Raw genomic sequence first — 12,758 nt, 5'->3', positions numbered from 1 at the left:
TGTTCAGAATTGAAGTAGAGATAAAGGGTTTCCCAGACAAGTAAAAGCTAAAGGAGTTCATCACCGCTAAATAAGTCTTATTAAGAAATGTTAAAGTGACTTCTTTAAACAGAAAAGTGAAGGCCATAACTAGAAACAAGAAGATCATGTAAGAAAAAAATCTCATTGGTAAAGGGAAATGTATAGTAAAGGGCAGTCACCTACAAAGCTAGTATGAAGGTTAAAAGACAAAAGTAGTAAAAGCACCTATATATAAAACAATTAGTTAGGCAATACACAAAAAGATGCAAAATACGTCAGAAACATAAAATATCGGGGGCAGCAAATGTAGTGCTTTTAGAATGCACTAAAACTTAAATGACCATCAATTTAAATAGACTGCTGTATACATAGACTGTTGTATATGAACCTCATGGTAACCACAAACCAAAAACATACAACAGATACACAAAAAATAAAGAGAAAGGAATACACACATAACATGGAAGAAAGTCATCAAATCAGAAAGAGAACAAGAAAAGAAAGAAGAAAGGAACAGAGAAGAACTACAAAAACAACAAAACGACGAAATGGCATAAGTACATACCTGTCAATAATTACATTAGGGGCTTCCCTCGTGGTGCAGTGGTTAATCTGCTGCCACAGGGGACACAGGTTCGAGCCCTGGTCCAGGAAGATCCCACATTCTGTGGAGCAATTAAGCCCGTGCACCACAACTACTGAGACTGCGCTCTAGAGCCCGCGAGCCACAACTACTGAGCCTACGAGCCACAACTACTGAGCCCACATGCCACAACTACTGAAGCCCGCGCACCTACAGCCCATGCTCCACAAGAGAAGCCACTGCAATGAGAAGCCTGCACACCACAACAAAGAGTAGCCCCCGCTTGCCACAACTAGAGAAAGCCTGCATGTGGCAATGAAGACCCAACACAGCCAAAAATTAATAATAGAATAAATATTTTTTAAATAATTACATTAAATGTAAATGGACTAAATGCTCCAATCAAAAGACAAAGCGTGGCTGAATGGATTAAAAAAACAAGACCCATTTATATGGTTCACACAAGACCACTTCAGATCTAAAGACACACACGCAGAATGAAAGTAAAGGGCTAGGGACTTCCCTGGTGGCGCAGTGGTTAAGAATCCACCTGCCAATGTAGGGGACACAGGTTCGAGCCCTGGCCTGGGAAGATCCCACATGCTGCGGAGCAGCTAAGCCCATGAGCCACAACTACCGGGCCCACGTGCCACAACTACTGAAGCCCGCACACCTAGAGCCCATGCTCCGCAACAAGAGAAGCCACTGCAATGAGAAGCCCACACACCGTAATGAAGAGTAACCCCCGCTTGATGCAACTAGAGAAAGCCCACGTGCAGCAATGAAGACCCAACACAGCCATAAATAAATAAATAAATAAATAAATAAATAAATAAATTTTTTAAATGGAAGTGAAGGGATAGAAAAATATTTCATGCAAATGGAAATGAATACTAATGATATTAGTATTAGATGGAAATGGAAACCTAATATTAATGATATTAGTATTAGAATACTAATATCAGGCAAAACAGACTTGAAAGCAAAGACTGTAACAAGAGACAAAGAAGGTCATTACATAATGATCCTTGGGGTCAATCAAACAAGAGGATATGACACTTACAAATATCTCTGCACTCAACATAGGAGCATCTAAATAAATAAAGCAAATATTAACATACATAAAGAGAGAAACTGATAGTAATACAATAATAATAGGAGGCTTTAATACCCCACTTACATCAATGGATAGATCATTCAGACAGAAAAATCAATACGGAAATATTGCCCTTAAATAACACAGGTGCACTTAACAGAACATTCCATCCAAAAATAGCATAATACACGTTCTTTTCAAGTGCACATGTAATATACTTTGGGTAGATCACATGTTAGGCCACAAAACAAGTCTCAGTAAATTTAGAAAGATTGAAATCATATCAAGCACCTTTTCTGAAAGTAGAAATCAATTACAAGAAGAAAACTGGGAAAAACACAGACACATAGAAGCTAAACAACATGCTTCTAAACAACCAGTGAGTCAATATAGAAATCAAAGAGGAAATTTAAAAATACCTTGAGACAAATGAAAATGGAAACACAATGTTCCAAAAACTGGAGCACAGCAAAGCAGTTCTAAGAGGGAAGTTTATAGCACTACAGGCCTACCTTAGTAAACAAGGAAAACCTCAAATAAACAATTTAACCTTATACCTAAAGAAACTAGAAAAAGAACAAACAACACCCAAAGTTAGTAGAAGGAAATAATAGAGATCAGAATGGAAATAAAGACTTGGGAAAAAAAGAAAGATCAGTGGAAAAAAACTAAATGAAAGAGAAGTTACAACTGACACAACAGAAATACAAATGATCAAAAAAGATTACTACAGTTATTCGCCAACAAATTGAACAGCCTAGAAGAAACAGATAAATTCCCAGAAACATGCAACCTTCCAAGAGTGAATCAAGAAGAAACAGAAAATCTGAACAGACACATTACCAATAATGAAACTGAATTAGTAATTTAAAAAAAATCCCAACAAACAAGCCCAGGACCAGACAACAGTAAATTCAAACAAACTTAAGGAAGAGTTAATACCTATCCTTCTCAAACTATTCAAAAAATTGAAAAGGAACAATTCTAAATTCATTATACTGATATCAAAACCAGATAAAGACACTACAAAAAAAATTACAGGCCAATATGATGAACATAAAATGCAAAAATCCTCAACAAAATATTAGCAAATTGATTTCAATCATATAGTAAAAGAACCATACACTATTATCAAGTGTATTCCACAGATGCAATGATGGTTCTGTATGCACAAATCAATCAACATGATATACTACATTAACAAAGTGAAGGATAAAAATCACATGATCATGTGACTGGATGCAGAAAAAGCATTTGACAAAATTCAGTATCCATTTTCGATAAAAACTCTCAACAAAATGGATACAGAGGGAACATGTATCAACATAATAAAGGCCATATATGACAAACCAGCAGCTAAGAAAGTACTCAACGGTGAAAAGCTGAACGCTTTTCCTCTAACATCAGGAACATGAAAAAGATGTCCACCATTGACACTTTTATTCAACATAGTGTTGGAAGTGCTAGCCACAGCAATCACACAAAAAAAGAGATAAAAAGTATCCACATTGGAAAGGAAGTAGTAAGACTGTCACTATTTGCAGATGACATGATAATATATATAGAAAACCTTAAAGACTCCACCGAAACACTATTGGAACTAATAAATGAATTCAGTAAAACTTCAGGATACAAAATCAATATACAGAAATCTACTGCATTTCTATACACGAATAATGAATTATCGAAAGAAATTAACATAACACTTATATTTACAATTGCAACCAAAAGGACAAAATGCCCAGGAACAAATTTTGCCAAGAAGGTGAAAGACCTATACTCTGAAAACTATCAAACACTGATGAAAGAAATTGAAGACAATATAAATGAATGGAAAGATATAAGAATTAATATTGTTAAAATGTCCATACTATCCAAAGCAATCTACAGATTCGGTGCAATCCCTATCAGAGTATCAATGGCATTTTTCACGGAATTGGGACAAATAATCCTAAAATGTATACTGGAACCACGAAAGACTGTGAAAACCAAAGCAATTTTAAGAAAGAACAAAGCTGGAGGTATCATACACCCTGATTTCAAACTGTGCTACAAAGCTACAGCCATCAAAACTGTATGGTCTTGGCACAAAAACAGACACATAGATCAATGGAAGAGAATAGAGAGCCCAGAAAGAAGCCCACTATTACATGGTCAATTAATGTACAGCAGTGGAGCCAAGAATATACAATTGGGAAAGGACAGTCTCTTCAATAAATGATGTTGGGAAACTTGACAGCTACATGCCAAAGAATGAAACTGGATCACTTTCTATGCCATAGACAAAATATAAACTCAAAATGGATTGAAGACTTAAACGTGAGACCTGAAACCATGACACTCCTAGAAGAAGACATAGGCTGTACACTCGTTTACATTGGTCTTAGCAATAGATATGTTTTTGATCTGTCTCTTCAGGCAAGTGCAACAAACAAAAAGAAACAAATGAGACATCAATCTAAAACGGTTTTGTGCAGCAAAGGAAACCATCAACAAAACATAAAGCGAACTTACTGAATAGAAATACTTGTAGATGATATATCTGATAAGGGGTTAATATCTAAAATATATTTTAAAACTCACACAATATCAAAAAAACCAAACAGTCTGATTAAAAAATGAGCAGAGGGCATGAATAAACATTTTTCCAAGAAAGGCATACAGATGGCCAACAGACACATGAAATGATCTTCAGTATCACTAATCATCAGGGGAATGCAAACCTAAACCACAATGAGATCCTCACATCTTTCAGAATGGCTGTTATCAAAGAGACAACAAATAACAAGTGTTGGTGAGGATGTGGAGAAAAGGGAGCCCTTATGCACTGTTAGTGAGAATGTAAATTGGTGCAGCCACTACAGAAAACAGTGTAGAAGTCCGTCAAAAAATTAAAAATAGAACTGCTATATGATCCAGCAATTTTACTTCCAGGTATTTACCCAAAGAAAACAAAAACACTAATTTGAAAAGATATGTGCACTCCAACGTTCACTGAAGCATTATTCACAATAAGCAACATATGGAAGTAACCTAAGTGTCCATCCATAGATAAGTGGCTAAAGATGCTGTGATACACACACACACACACACACACACACAATGGAATTTTACTCAGCCATAAAAAAGGAATGAAATCTTGCCATCTGAAACAACATGGATGGGCTTTAAGGGTATTATGCTAAGTAAAATATGTCTGACAGAGAAAGACAAATACCATATTATTTCATTTATATGTGGAATTTAAAAACCAAACAAACAAAATAAGACAGAAACATACTCACCAATACGGAGAACACAGTGGTGGTCACCAGAGGGTAAGGGGGTGGTTGGGTGAAATAGATGAAGGGAAATTGAGAGGTGCAAACTTCCAGATACAAAATAAATAAGGCATGTGGATGTACTGTATTGCATAGGGAATATAGTCAATAATATGGTAATAACTTTGGTGACAGATGGTTACTAGATTTGTTGTGGTGATCAATTCGTAATATGTATAAATGTCAAATCACTATGTTGTACACCTGAAACTACTATAATAATACATGTCAACTATACTTCAGTTTTTAAAAAGGAGGGGAAAAAAGCTAGACTTGGGGGGAGCTGTCTCGGTTGCAGGTCTTAAAAGTTTGGGTGCCCGATATGGGGTGCAAACTCTGCTCCTCAGGGAGAAGCTCTGGATGTTGAGTTTCTGCCTGATTGTGGGTCACTGTGCCAGGTTGGGGTTTACAGCAAGATTGTGTCTCAGCATCTCCTACCCACTTAGGTGTGCGTTTTTTCTCATTTGCCCAATATGTAGGAGTCACTCAGCTAGTTTTTAGTTTTTTTCAGAGGAAACTGGTCCATATGTAGCTATAGATTTGGCGTGTCTTGGAAGGAGGTGAGTTCAGGATCTTTCTACTTGACCATCTTGAACCAGAACTCTGAAGTCAGTCTCTTGAAGAGATATCTGTACTCCCTTGTTCATTACAGCATTATCACAACAGCCAAAATATGGAATCAACCTAAATGTTCCTCAAAGAATAAATGGATAAAGAAAATGTGGTATATGTATACACACACAGTGGAATATTACTCAGCCTTTAAAAAGAAGGAAATCCTATCATTTGCAACATGGATGAACCTGGAGGATATTATGCTAATTGGAATAAGCCAGGCACAGAAAGACAAATAGTGCATGATCTCACTTATATGGGAATCAAAAACAAGTCAAACTTGTGGAAGCAGAGAGTAGAATGGTGGTTACCAGGGGCTGGGGGTGTGAGGGAAATGGGGTGATGCTGGTCAAAGGGTACAAAGTTGCAATTCTATAGAATGAGTAAATCTAGAGATCTAATGTACAATGTAATGACTATACATTTAATATAATACTGTGTTAAATACTGGAAATTTACTTAAAGAGGGTAGAGTTCAGGTCCTCTCATCCCTAACCCCCACCAAAAAAATGGTAACGTTGTGAGGAGATGATATGTTAAGTGGCTTTACTGTAGTAATCGTTTCACTGTGTATATCACATTATTTTGTTATATATCTTAAATACATACAATTTTTAGTTTAAATGTTTTTAAATTTTTAATGAAATTAGGCACAGTAAAAAAGTAAAAAGCATAAGATTTAAATTAATTATGTCTCTTATTTAACCCAATATATCTAAAATGTTATTTCAATATGTAATCAATATAAAAGTATTGATGTTTTACTGTTTTTTTTCTTCCTAAGTCTTCAAAATCTGTTGCGTATTTGCACTTAAAGACATCTCAAATTGGACTAGCCACATATAGCTAGTGGCTACCATATTGGACCATGCAGATTTGAATTACAAGAATGCCAGAAAAAGAGAATGGATAAGGGGAAACAGAGGCAGAGAGGAAATAAAATAATTTGAGAAAATGTCCAAGAACTAAAGAATACTAGTTTCCAAATTGAGCAGGCTCTGAGCCCAGCAAAATAAGTGAATTAGATACAGACCAAGGCACCTCATCATATTATTTCAAAACACCAGGGACTCAGAAACCTCTATAGGCTTCAAAGGAAAAAAAAAAAAAAAACAGGTTACAGTCAAAGGATCAGTGGCTTTAGACTTCTCAACAACAATGGATAAATGGAAGACAATGGATCAGTGCCTTTAAAGTGTCTTTAAAATTCTGAAGGAAAAGAACCACCAAGCTGTAATTTTATAAATACCAACTACATTGGGAGTAGATAAAAGGTATTTTCAGTGATCCAAGATCTAAAAATGTAGCTTTTAGGAAGCTACTGAAGGATGTGTTACACCAAACAAGGAAGTAAACCAAGAATGAGGAAAATGTGATATATAAGAAACAGGAGAAAGGTGAAGGGAATCCCTAGGGTGAAACTGTGAACCAGGCCTAGAGATCAACCAGTCTAGATGAGAGTAAGTCAGAAGGAACCAAGAAAGACTTCAAGGAAATGCAATTGATAGAATACCTAATGGGACTGATTATGGATGTAGAAAACTGGTAGAGGTTTTGGGGTTGAATTAGTAACATGTACTGTACCCCAAAAACTAAGCAAATAAAAGAGAAAATGAAAATGTAGTTATAAACTCTGAATGTTGAGTAATTTATCTATATATTAAGAGGCTGGGGAGGGCATGTGGGTAAGGTGGAATGAGTGGCAAAAGAGCTGAAACCTCATCTTTCATAGTGCAAAATTAATCCACTCCTTAAAACAAATATGAGAAAGGAGCAATATAGGCATCTTAACTGAAATGTAAAGATAAATACCAAAATAATCAGGTGTTGAAAATGGTTGGATCTGGGGAAGAGAAAACAAAGGTCTGCCATTTATTCTAATAAATTTTGTAAAATTATGTCTAAGTCTAAAGTATACACATATGTAACTTTTAAAAGAAACATGGACAATAATAAATCTGAGTGAATAAAGGACCTTTAACGGGCCATTGCTAATGAGTATCCTTACCTCCTAGCATTGAGTACTGGTTCCGCTGCATGGATGTGGATGGGGATGGTGTGCTCTCCATGTATGAGCTGGAATACTTCTACGAGGAGCAGTGTGAACGGATGGAAGCCATGGGCATTGAGCCCTTGCCATTCCATGATTTGCTGTGCCAGATGCTTGACCTGGTGAAGCCAGCCAACGATGGTAAGATTGAATAAAGAGCCATTTGCATTGTACACCTAGGTGTACTGTATACTGTACTATATCCCACACTCCGTGCACTGTAACAGAGTGTGGGATATAATCCTGGATGGTCCTAAATTATTTAACTTTCCAGAGTCTTCCATACAGGCTTTACAAATACAGAAGTATTTAAGTTTCTCCTTTATTGTTAGTACAGAACCAACAATTGATGGCAAATTCTGTTTAAGAAATAGGCTTTTTCAACTTAAAATAGAACTACCATATGATCCAGCAATCCCACTCCTGGGCATATATCCAGAGAAAACCATAAGTTGAAAGGATACAGGCACCCCAGTACTAATTGCAGCACTATTTATAATAGCCAGGACATGGAAGCATCCTAAATGCCCATCAACAGAGGAATAAATAAAGAAGTTGTGGTACATGTATACAATGGAATATTACTCAGCCATAAAAAAGAATGAAATAATGCCATTTGCAGCAACATGGATGAACCTAGAGATTATCATACTAAGTGAAGTAAGTCAGACAGAGAAAGACAAATATATGATATCACTTATATGTGGAATCTAATTTTTAAAAAAAGATACAAATGAACTTATTTATAAAACAGAAGCAGACTTATAGATATCAAAAACAAACTTACGGTTACCAAAGGGGAAGGTGGGGAGGGATGAATCAGGAGCTTGGGATGAACACATGCACGCTATATACTTAAGCTAGATGACCAACGGGGACCTACTGTATAGCACGGGGAACTCTACCTAATATTCTGTGATAGGCTATATGAGAAGAGAATCTAAAAAAGAATGAATATGTGTGTATGTATAACTGAATCACTTTGCTGTACACCTGAAACTAACACAACATTGTAAATCAACTATACTTCAATAAAATTAAAATATTAAAAAATATAAATTTAAAAAATTGTTTAAAGAAAAAAAAGAGAAATAGGCTTTTTCCATAGAAACAAAGCAGATTTAGTGATTGCCAGGGGCTGAGGATTTGGGAGGGGAGATGGAGTTGGACTGCTTGATGGGTACAGTTTCCTTTGGGGGTGAAGGAAATGCTATGGAATGTGATAGTGGTGATGGTTCTGCAACATTGTGAATGTATGAAAAGCCACTAAGTTGTACCCTTTAAAATGGTTAAAATGGTGAATTTTATGTGAACTTCACCTCAAAAAAAAGAAATCAATTTTTATAATCAAATAAGCATATGCATATACTTTTAAACTTCAGTAAAAGTTTTTTTCACTTGCCAAAACAGCTCTTGAAATTTACCAGATTTGTTCTTACACAGGCAAAATAACTCTACGAGATCTGAAGAGATGCAGAATGGCTCACATTTTTTATGACACTTTCTTTAATCTGGAGAAATACTTAGACCATGAACAGAGAGATCCCTTTGCGGTCCAGAAGGTACCAGTATAGTTTTAACTTCTATTTGAGGGCTGCAGTATCAGGGGCTGTGTGCTACAGATAAAAATGGTCTCTGTCTGCAGGAAGTCTGGTATTTAAAGAGGTAACATTTAAAACATTTCATCACATACTGAAATGAGAGAATAAAGGACCTAGAGCACATCTCTTCCCATAGTATTAGAAAGTATATTGGGCTTAACTGTACCATTCAATTTCGGGATGACAAGGTAATGAAAACTAGATGCTCTCCAAAATAAGACAACCTTCAGATAATGTAACACTTTTTCAAGTGGTAATGATTACTGTACATGACTATCAGTTTGAAGACATTCTACAGCTTAAGAGGGGTGAGCTGCCTTCCCCATACACAAAAACCTGTGGACTCTAAGAAAACCCATGTCCAGAAAAACACGAAACAAACAAAAAGCAGAATATCACCACTTCTTCTAATCCCCTGTTTAAAGATTAAAAATTATATTGATGGAAAAGAACTGTTTCAGTTGAGTCCTATAGGAGTACAAGTACAGGAAACTTTCTGTCTTTTCTTTGTCTTCCATATGTTGCATAACTGTACTTGTAAGAATACAAAGATCAGCTTCTAAAAACAAATACTCTGCACTGGAACTTGGGGCATATCAAGATGCATTATCACTAGCCTGAAGTCAGTATTATATCTCATTGAGTTTAAGATGCCCCATTATTTTATATATCTTTAAGCAATAAAAATCATTGCCAATTGTAAGTCTGAGATGCATGCCAATTTCAGAGATGTTAAAAGGGTGGGGTGAAGTTCTTAAAGTGGATTAAATATAGTAAGAAAGACATTGTGTAGTCAGTATTTAGGTACTTGCATTCTTTTAGGCATAACTAACCTTACACCCTAGGGCAATACTAACTCAATCTCATCATGGAAAAACATCATTTTACCTAGAACGTATAATCCAAGATGCTGCCTGTACTGTAGACGGAAAAGAAAATATATGCCCTTTTTCCCCCTTCATTTCTTTTATTTGTGTTATAAATTTTACTTTAAATTTTTTACCTTTAAATTTTCCTTTTTTTTCTGAGAGTTGGTAATTATCAACATTCTGAAAGTGCAGAAAGTGCTCAGTAAATTCCAAGCGCTGTGTTGAAAAGACACTGGTTATATAGAGATGACTCAGTATATAAAGAATGGTTATTCAGAGATGAAAAAAGAAGAGCAAAAGGTGGCAACCAAGCATAGGATAGCGAAGGAAGTGACTGGGGAGAAAAGGGCAGTTTCTAAAAGATAACACAGATAACACGGTATCTGAGCTGGCTTTGAAAGAAGCAATAAAAATTTGTCAGAGGAAGGGACGGTACATTTCAGGTGGGCATAAGCAAACCACAAGTCACTCCAGATAGCTGCTATGCAAAGTGCCAGAGGAGAAGGGGCTAGAGAAGAGCCTCTGATAACAAGGCTGAAGAATCTAGACCTAAACAGTCTAGCTGCTGAACAGCCTTATAATTTTGTAATTCAAGGTGTAGAAAATCACTTTAGGAATGTTACTTTAGCACCACTTTTAACATGTTTAAATGAAACATTTTTCAGATAGGTTTTCTTCAGTGATGTAAAACATTTGTAATGACCTATCTCCAATTCTTTGTCTTTGATTTTGTTTCCTGTGGCTGTCCTCTTCCCAATCAGGATGTTGAGAATGACAGTCCTGAGCCCTCTGACTGGGACAGGTTTGCTGCTGAGGAATATGAGACCCTTGTAGCAGAGGAGTCTGCCCAAGCACAGTTCCAGGAAGGGTGAGTGAGTCTCCCTTGGTCTTGAAGAACTTTGTTTAACAGGGGTAATAACCACATTAGGACCACCTTAAAAAATCAAGCTAGTAATCCTTTCCTGTTTCTGCCATTTTTGAATATCATAAAAATGAGTGATTTTAACCAACTTCAGTTAAATGAATATTTTCCCAGCAGTCTTCTCTTTCCTTCTTCACTAATTTCCTGAAGTCTTCTCATGTGCCATTTCCTTTAATGGAGTTGTACCTTTCACTGAAAACTGAGATCATTGTGCAGTCGTACTTCTTTGCTAGGGATGTTAGTACACCCTGTAAATACAAGAGGAGGCTAGAAGAACTGATGCTCTTTTAAGTAGTAAAGATCATCGTGTTTAAAACAAATCTTTATCAGACATGGTTTTGTGCTTTCAACCCTGAACAGGAAGTAACTTCTACAAGGATTTATAATAGGGTATAATTCCATAAACAGACTGTGGTAAGAAATTAAATTATCCAAGACTTTTACTGCTTAGAACATTTCAGTAACTATAATTTGCTGGCTCTTTTCATCTTCTAGCGATTCCTTTAGCAGTTCCTATGATTCTTCCTTAGTCATTGTTTCTCTAAGCCTCTCAATTAATCCTTATTATTAATGTAATGCATTGTAATGCATTTTGAATAGGCAGTATATTAATTTGATTTAATATTCAAATAAAAGAATAAATAGTAAGTTTCCTGCTGCCCAGCTGTCCCCAGAAGCAACCACTGTTATCATTTTCTGTGTACCCTTCCAAAGACACTCCATCCCCACTCCCTCCCACACGTTCTCACACTCTCTCTCTCTCATACACACACATATATACATACATATGTGTATATGTATAAAAGCAAATACACATATACATTCTTTTCTTTCTTTCCTCCTCTTACACATATGGTACCGTACTCATTATTTAGTTCCCTGCTTTTTCCACAATTTTATAAAGTTTCTGTTATACAAGATGAATAAGTTCTGGAGATCTGCTGTACAACATAGTATCTATAGTTAAAGTATGGTATTGTGCACTTCAAAATATGTTAAGAAGATAGATCTCATGTTAAGTGTTCCTATAAAAGAAAAAAAAACACAAGGAAATGTTTGGAGGTAATGGATATGTTTAGTGCCTTGGTTGTGGTGATGGTATCACAGATATAAGCATATATCCAAAATCATCAAGATGTATTCACTGGGCTTCCCTGGTGGCAGTGGTTGAGAGTCTGCCTGCCGAAGCAGGGGACATGGGTTCGTGCCCTGGTCTGGGAAGATCCCACATGCCACGGAGCAGCTAGGCCCATGAGCCATGGCCGCTGAGCCTGCTCATCCGGAGCCTGTGCTCCGCAACGGGAGAGGCCACAACAGTGAGGGGCCCGCATAACGCGTAAAAAAAAAAAAAAAAAAGATGTATTCACTAAATGTGTACAGTTTTTTGTATCAAACTTCAATAAAGCTAAAAATGATAACAACAGAGACTGGGAGAGCAGCATGGTGAACCAGATACTTGTATTTTATGATCATTGAGGTATAAATGAGGCATCACAAATATTTGGGGGGCCCTGAGGTGTATGAAAATATTAATAAAAGAATAACTGAAGGCTGGAGAAAAAACTAATCAATAAATTAGAGATTATTCCATAAATATATTTAATGAATGTGCTAAGTTTTTTTTAACTGCATAATATTCCACTGTATAGTTATACCATTATTTTACATTCCTCCGTTCACA

General features: G+C 36.2%; 1 protein-coding gene across 3 annotated transcripts in view; it reads left to right on the top strand.

The window, feature by feature from the left end:
• PPP2R3A (protein phosphatase 2 regulatory subunit B''alpha) overlaps positions 1–12,758 on the top strand; it is a 220,019-nt gene that overhangs the window by 182,984 nt on the left and 24,277 nt on the right. For all 3 annotated transcript variants that reach the window (XM_060099647.1, XM_060099646.1, XM_060099645.1), the window contains 3 exons: positions 7,651–7,826; positions 9,129–9,247; positions 10,917–11,023. In XM_060099647.1, coding sequence (XP_059955630.1) covers positions 7,651–7,826; positions 9,129–9,247; positions 10,917–11,023 — 402 coding nt within the window. The remainder of the gene's footprint in view (positions 1–7,650; positions 7,827–9,128; positions 9,248–10,916; positions 11,024–12,758) is intronic.

This window comes from Mesoplodon densirostris, chromosome 5, assembly GCF_025265405.1.
Source record: "Mesoplodon densirostris isolate mMesDen1 chromosome 5, mMesDen1 primary haplotype, whole genome shotgun sequence".
NCBI classification, from domain to species: domain Eukaryota; kingdom Metazoa; phylum Chordata; class Mammalia; order Artiodactyla; family Ziphiidae; genus Mesoplodon; species Mesoplodon densirostris.
The sequence above is the reverse complement of the archived record's forward strand: the minus strand, read 5'-3'. Positions and strand labels throughout refer to the sequence as shown.